Below are 7619 nucleotides of genomic sequence, written 5' to 3' on the forward strand. Positions count from 1 at the left end.
TGGGAAAAAATATTTGAATGAAAAATCTCCAAATTTGATGAAAACTAAAAATCCAGAGATTTGAAAAGCTAAAAGAATGCCAAGAACAAGAAATATGCAGTAAACTATACCCAGGCCCATAATAATCAAATTATTTAAAATCAGTGATAAAAGAGAAAATCTTAAAAGTACCCAGAGAAAAAAGACCCTTTACTACAGAGGAACAAAGCCAAGGATAAGAGTAAATTTCTTGTTAAAACAATTTAAGCAAGAGAAGAATGGACTAATATCTTTCAAGTACTGAAAAATTAAACTGTCCACATAGAATTCTATATACAGTGAAAATATATTGCAAAAACAACAGTTAAATAAAGGATTTTTCTGAAACACAAAACCTTGAAGAATTAATTACCAAGATACATGCACTACAAGAAATGTTAAAGAATGTTTAAAAGAAATGTCCAAGTCCTCCAGGCAGAGAGAAAATTATACCAGATAGAAATTTGGATCTACAAAGGAACAAAAAGCACCAGGAATTGCAACTTCATGGATAAACATATAGACGAGATAGAAGATTGGCCACAGGCTGGGATGGGTGGGAACAGCATAAACTCTAGATGAATTCAGGCCAGGGGCCCATCTCCGCCCTGTCACTTACTAGTCACATGATCTTGAGAAAATTACCAGGCCTCTGAGCGTCAGGTTCTTCATCTGTGAAGTAAGTGGGTCTGATGAGCCCTGTCCTGTAGGACTGCAGGAGAGTATGGAGTGTTTGCAAAGCGACTCGCACCGTGCCTGGTGTACGTTGCAACTTTGGTGAGTGGTATTTATTTCTAATATTGTTTTGATCCCAGACCCTTCCATTCTCTCCTCTGGGACTTTGGTTGTTTGTTACCCAGGTCATATTAGAGACTATGAAGCTCAATAGGACATGGACTAGCCAATCTTCCAAAAGTGTTGTTTCATTAATAAAACTAAGTAAATTTTCCCATTTAAAGGATATAAGTTCAAATTCAGGTGTGGGGTTATCCTCTCAGCTGGATACAACACAAAGCTCCTAGATGGAAGTAAAGAACCAACCCTTTCCCTCCCTCCAACCTGCTCTTCCATGCAAATCACCCCTTTCATTCATTTCCCACCCCAAAAAATCTAGCCCTTGGTTATAATTGGCCAAATTATACTCAAGATCATTAAAATCCTAATTAAAACCTAATTAATGCTGTGGGCTCTGGCTCTCCCACACCACAGAGAAGACTGCCTGTCCAGTGACTTCTGGGCCACACCCCAAGGAAGAGTGACCGTATTTCTCCAGAAATCCATGCACATGATGGGGATAAAACCCCTGGGCCTCGCACTGGGACCAAAGGCACTGGGACTGAGTGCAGGCACCCACCCTTGCTAGCCAGGTGGAGATTTTTCTCTGGTTTCTCCATGATCCAAGGGAACTTGTCAGAGCAATTTTCCATTTCAAACTTTCCTCTCACGTACAAGACACACCATCTGCCCACTCTGGCCGCTGCCACCACCAGCTTCATCACAATCATCTCCCACACAGGGATCCTGTTTCCCAAAGCCCCAAACGGTCTTTTTATGGCTCGGGCCTTTTACACTGGAGTGCTCCCCCTGGAGCCCCACCCCCTCTCCCCTTCTTTCACTTGTTCTCTAGGACTGAGGGGACCCCTCACCACCTTCCCCATAGGACTGGGGCTCCCACCCTATCATTCAAGGGTGGGTGTGTCCTGCTGATCCTAGTGTCCCCGCTACTAACACAGGGCCTTCCAGAGGACAGAGGCTCAGTGAACCTCGCGATAGAAATGAGTCAGTGAACAGAGATTTTATTTATTACTATCTATTTTTTCTACATTGTTGAATAAGCTGAGAAAATCCAGGTATATATATTTTACTTTAACAGAATGACAAACGAAAAATACCTAATCACTATGTTGTACATTTGGAACTAATATATTGTAATTTAAAAACATCACTCTGCTAAATGTTATAAGATTTTTTATAAGATTAACTGGAACTTTATACATTAATTAAAGTGATCCACCACAAATGCAGAGAATCCATTAGGAAAAACAAAGTTTGCTCTAACTAGTTATTTTTTACAACTTCAAGAATATTTGAATAAATGTCATATTCGATTCCAAAAAAAAAAAAAAAAAAAAAAGAAAAGAAAACAATTATTTTAAAAAGAAACATACATACATAAAATCTTTTCAAAAACAAACTGCTTTCTTACATTTAAACAATTAAGTATTTAAAATTTTCTCTATTTTACTACTAAGTTCTTTCACATTTTCAAAAAAAAATTCCTATTCCAATGCCATGTTATCTTGTTACAAACTACAAACAAAATGTAAGGTTTCCCAATTTGTTTTACAAAATAGCAAAACTTGTTCTCTTAAACTGGGTAAATAGCAATAAATGTGCAACCCATGTAATTTATAAAGTTAGATTCTGAAGCTAATAAACATTATACTTAATGTAACATTTTAAAATACCACAAACAAAAGATACATTACTAAGTCACCCGTGTGGAACAGGAACACAAAAATGTTATTCATTATGACTCCTTCAGCCCCAGCCTAGCTAGCCCTCCACTACTTAGATCATTGACTGCCCTGTAAAAACACAAAATAAAGAATCTGCGTTGGACTTCACTCAAGGCAGGAGAACCTACCGGACATGGCACTAGAACTTGCACTGGCCATGTCGGTGGCAATTCTGGCCTGGGCTCTCTCTTCCTGATCTCTTATAGCCTCGTCATACCAGACTGGGAAGGATGTGGGGTCACAATTATTGACCTCAGCCAAAAACTCCAGGACTTTCATCTTGCTAGTTTCAGTGTGGGCCCTGGGACCCCACAGGAACATATAGCGAGCAGGATCACTATTAGGCACCTGCTGGTACTCCAGATACTGTTCCTGCACCAAAATTCCAGTAATGAGCTCCCTGGGCTCCCCATAGATGGAATGCACACTCCCAGCATAGATCCCTATGCTACTTAGCTTTTCCCAGATCTCCTCTTCAGGGACACGGTCACCCTCCATGAAAATTATGCACAGGATAAGTATCAGGAGACCGGTCTTGGGCATGCTGTGCTCATCAATCCCCATCCCATTGTAGGTGAGGCCTAAGGTGGTGACCAGGACATACGAGTGGTCGCTGGCGTCCACTTCCTTCACATCAACGCCAAAGACCAGCTGCAGGCACTCACAGGTTTCTCTGAAGATCACATGGAAGTGGTCTTGATGCTCTCTGATAACCCTACTCAGCATTTCCGCCTTTGTAGTCAGCTCCTTTGTGCGATACTTCAGGAGCAGGAACCCCACCAGGGCACCTACCTTGTCATCAATCACAAAGCTGGGCAAGGACTCGGTGTCTGGCAGGGCCTGCGAGGTGCTAGAAACCTCCCCTTCTTGGCTGCTGAATTGGCTCAAGGGAGTGGAGGCGAGAGCAGGGCAGGGGTAGCTGGAACTTACAGGGCTCTGGGGAGGAGTCGGTGTGCCAAAAACCATATAAATCTCCTGCGAGGTGCTTGGAGAGTTTGAAATCAGACCATAGGAAGAGGAGGAAGAGGAGGAGGAGGAGGAGGAGGGGAAAGAGGAGGAGGCAGTAGAGGAGGATGAGGAAGTATCCTCTTCCACAGCCTCGGGAATCTGTGCACCCACGAGGCCCTGGGCCTCACTTTCGGAATCAAGGTCTTCCTCAAACATGTAGCGTCGTCGCTTCGGAGCTCTAGGCATGATGACTCGTGTCAGGCAGCCACAAGAGTGTGGGCAGGAGGTGGGCGATGGGGACCCACGGACCTGGGGGAGACAGGGAGTGTGAGTGGCCTCAGCTGAGAAACCCACCTCAGGAGCCTCTGACAAAGGCGACTTACAGGTCTCCTCTGTGTGGGTGCTCTCGGGCGGCACAGTCTCTCCTCAGCGGGCTGTCCTGAAGATCCTGAGGGAGGAAGTGAGATGTCTCCTCAGGGTGCAGCCAGCACGCCCAAGATCCTGGAGACACTGGGGTCCCCTCTGTTCTGGGGTGGGGGAGCTCCTGGGGACACATTCAGGGTATGTACCTCACGTTGACTTCTGACACTGCTTGGGCCTCCTCTGCTCTATGACCTGCGGCCACGTGCCTCAGATTAAGGTCTTTACTTCCCAGCTCATGGAGCCCCTGTAACAGGAAACAAGGGGACACCTCAGCTTGCAGATGGCATGCACAGCCCTGAGCCCCCAGTGCTGACAAGAGGGGTGAGCGGGACTCTGTGAGATACCCACTGTTCTGGGGTGTGTGGTCCCCGCTGTGCTCCCTTAGGGTCCTCACCTTATTTCTGGCAGGGCTGGCTGCACCCCTCTGCTGGCCTGAGGCAAAACTCTCAGAAGAAGACCACACACCCCTGATACTGAACAGAAGGAAGTGAGGGAGCCCCACATGTAGCCACACCTGCCCAGGGCCTCCCAGGGGGAACGGCGAGGGATGACCAACTACCGTGGGGTCCATCTGTCCTGGGATGTGGGGTCCACTCACTCTTCAGCTTCATGCCTGGCAGGGCTTCCCCTGTTTACCTGCGGCCACCCTCCCTAAACAAAGGTCTCACCTTTGTGTGAGACCAAGGATGGAAATGAGGGGTCACCTAATGCAGCCACACAGCTTCAGGTCCTCCCCTGGCTGACAGAAGGGGTGGGGGGGGGGTGTTGGGTGTCTGTACATTCTCCTGTGCTGTGGGTTCACCGAGTCTTCTCTCCCAGTCCTCGCCATGACTCCTCAAGAGGCCTGGGCCTCCTCCCTCTGCCTCCCTCAGTCCAGCCCTCTGTGCGTAAACCTCACCTTCCTCAGCTGCCCAAGCAGGAAGTCAGGAAACATCACACTTGGAACCACTCCCCACTCCCAGCTGTACCTGCCCAGGGTCCACAGCAGGGGAGCATCTCTGTGGAATCGCCTCTGTTCTGGGGTCCCGGGTCCCTTCCTTCTCCCTCTGCATTCTCACCTTGACTCCCAGGAAGACCTGGGCCCTCCCTCTGCGGACCTGAGGCCCTAGCCCCACACCAAGCCCCCAGGCTCTCTCAGACCAGGATGCAGATGTCAGGAAATGCCCTGTGGCCATCTCACCCTGGGGCCTCCCGGGCTGACTCTGCTCTGGGGTCCAGATTCCCTCCGGCCTCCTTTTCCACCCCTGCACAATCTGGGTCCTCCCACTGCCGACCTGAGGCCCTGCTCCCTCCTTATACCAAGTGGGCAGTTTGTGTCAGACCCGGATGTAGACGTTAGGGAAACCCTCGCGTGGTCATCCCGCCCTCGGGGTCTCCCAGGGCTGATGGCAGGGGCGGGCTTCGCTGGGGTCCCTTCTCTTGTGGGGCCCAGGGTCCCCTCAGTCCTCCCTCTGTGATGTCACCTTCACTATGACACACCCTGGGCCCTCCCTCTTGTCAATCTGATGCCCTGCTCCTTTTACCAAGTTGGCAGTTTTCTCAGACCTGGATGTGAAATTTAGGAAAAGCCAAGTGTGAAAATCCCATTCTCAGGGCCTCCCAGGCCCGATTCTGTTCTGGGGTCTAGGGTCCCTCAGTCCTTCCCTTACCTGCTCACCTTGACACCAGGATGGACCTCGATCCTCCCCTCTGCCGACCTGAGGCCCTGCTCCCTCCTTATACCAAGTGGGCAGTTTGTGTCAGACCCGGATGTAGACGTTAGGGAAACCCTCACGTGGTCATCCCGCCCTCGGGGCCTCCCAGGGCTGATGGCAGGGGCGGGCTTCAGTGGGGTCCCTTCTCTTGTGGGGTCCCTTCTCTTGTGGCGCCCAGGGTCCCCTCAGTTCTTCCCTTACCTGCTCACCTTGACACCAGGATGGACCTCGATCCTCCCCTCTGCCAACCTGTCGCCCTGCTCCCTCCTTATACCAAGTGGGCAGTTTGTGTCAGACCCGGATGTAGGCGTTAGGGAAACCCTCACGTGGTCATCGCGCCCTCGGGGTCTCCCAGGGCTGATGGCAGGGGCGGGCTTCGGTGGGGTCCCTTCTCTTGTGGGGCCCAGGGTCCCCTCAGTTCTTCCCTTACCTGCTCACCTTGACACCAGGATGGACCTCGATCCTCCCCTCTGCCAACCTGAGGCCCTCCTCCCTCCTTATACCAAGTGGGCAGTTTGTGTCAGACCCGGATGTAGGCGTTAGGGAAACCCTCGCGTGGTCATCGCGCCCTCGGGGTCTCCCAGGGCTGATGGCAGGGGCGGGCTTCGGTGGGGTCCCTTCTCTTGTGGGGCCCAGGGTCCCCTCAGTCCTTCCCTTACCTGCTCACCTTGACACCAGGATGGACCTCGATCCTCCCCTCTGCCAACCTGAGGCCCTCCTCCCTCCTTATACCAAGTGGGCAGTTTGTGTCAGACCCGGATGTGGAAGTCAGGACACACCGCGTGGTCATCCCGCCCTGAGGACTCCCAAGACTTACTCTTGTGGGGCCCAGGGTCCCTTGGCCCTCCCTCAGGGTCCTTACCTAGCTTCATATCTGGCAGAGAGCCTGGGTCTCTACCCTCTGCTGACCTGAAGACACACACCTCAGACCAAACACCCCCCCCTTCAGTATCCCAAGGCGGAAGTGAGGTAATACTACATCCGACCAGACTGCCATGGGCTTCCCTGGGCTGATAGCAAGAGTGGGTTTCTGTTGAGGGTGGGGATACTCTCTGTTGTGGAATCTAGGGTCCCCTCAGCCTTCCCTGGGGGTCCTCACCTTGATTACTGACAGGTTATGGGCCCTCCTCTTTGATGACCTGAGTCCAGTGCATTCAGGTTAAGATCGTCCCCTCCTTGAGACCCCTTTCTCCAGCAGAAGTCAGGGCCACAATATCTATTGGGTTACGTCTTCCTGGGATCTCCCCAGTCTGATAGCAGGGACAAGAGTTGGGTGGGAGGTAGAGGTAGGGACTGAGGATCCCTCTGCTCTGAGATCAAGGGTCCCTTCAGTCCTTACCTTGGCTCTTGGCAGGTACTGGGACTCATTTGTCTGCTGATCTGAAGACACGTCTTCTATCCAAGCCTCACTTCCTTGATACCTGCACCTCCTCTTCCCCAGGAGGAAGTCAGGGGCCTCCAGGGACTCCTAGTAGGGACAGGGTGTAGATGGAACCCCTCTTTTCTGGTTTGGGAGGTTTCTGTAATGCTCCTTCAAGATTCTCACCTTGACTCCTGGCAGGGCCCGAGATTCCTCCCTCTGCTGACCTGAGTCCATCTAGTTCCAACCAAGACCCTCACTGCTCTGAGAGCCCCCACAGGCAGTAATGAGGTCAGCTCTCAGCCTGATAGCTCTACAGGAGGGGGGGGTCTCCCAGGGCTGTCAACAGGAGCTAGATTCTGTGGACCCCCTGGGGAGGGTGGACTCACCAGTCCCCTATCATGAAGGCCCTCATCTTGGCTCCTGGCTCCTTGAATAAATGCTGGCAGTGATCTGCCCTCTCCCTGTCAGCTCTGAGCATTTGCCCAGCTGCAACGCTTGCAACTGCGGGTCACACACAGACTTAGATGCTAGACAGGGAGCTGTAGTGCTCATGACTGTGGGGAAGGGTCAGAGAGGAAGCACACCTTCCAGTGGGGTCTCTTCACCAGCCAGCAGACTTTGGAAACATTTTGTCCTAAAACATTTATTTTCTAC

General features: G+C 50.9%; 1 protein-coding gene across 1 annotated transcript; it reads right to left on the reverse strand.

Annotated features, from left to right (window-relative positions):
• Positions 1-2642: 2642 nt before the first annotated feature.
• Positions 2643-3775, reverse strand: LOC109434369 (melanoma-associated antigen 10). Its single transcript, XM_019711224.2, has one exon. The coding sequence runs from the start codon at positions 3729-3731 to the stop codon at positions 2643-2645; it is 1089 nt and encodes a 362-aa protein (XP_019566783.2). The 5' UTR covers positions 3732-3775.
• Positions 3776-7619: the final 3844 nt, after the last annotated feature.

Source organism: Rhinolophus sinicus, chromosome X (genome assembly GCF_036562045.2).
Source record: "Rhinolophus sinicus isolate RSC01 chromosome X, ASM3656204v1, whole genome shotgun sequence".
Classification (NCBI taxonomy): domain Eukaryota; kingdom Metazoa; phylum Chordata; class Mammalia; order Chiroptera; family Rhinolophidae; genus Rhinolophus; species Rhinolophus sinicus.

Excerpts from the sequence above, each read along its gene's own strand:
- LOC109434369 (XM_019711224.2), bottom strand. The coding sequence starts at position 3,731 with ATGCCTAGAGCTCCGAAGCGACGACGCTACATGTTTGAGGAAGACCTT.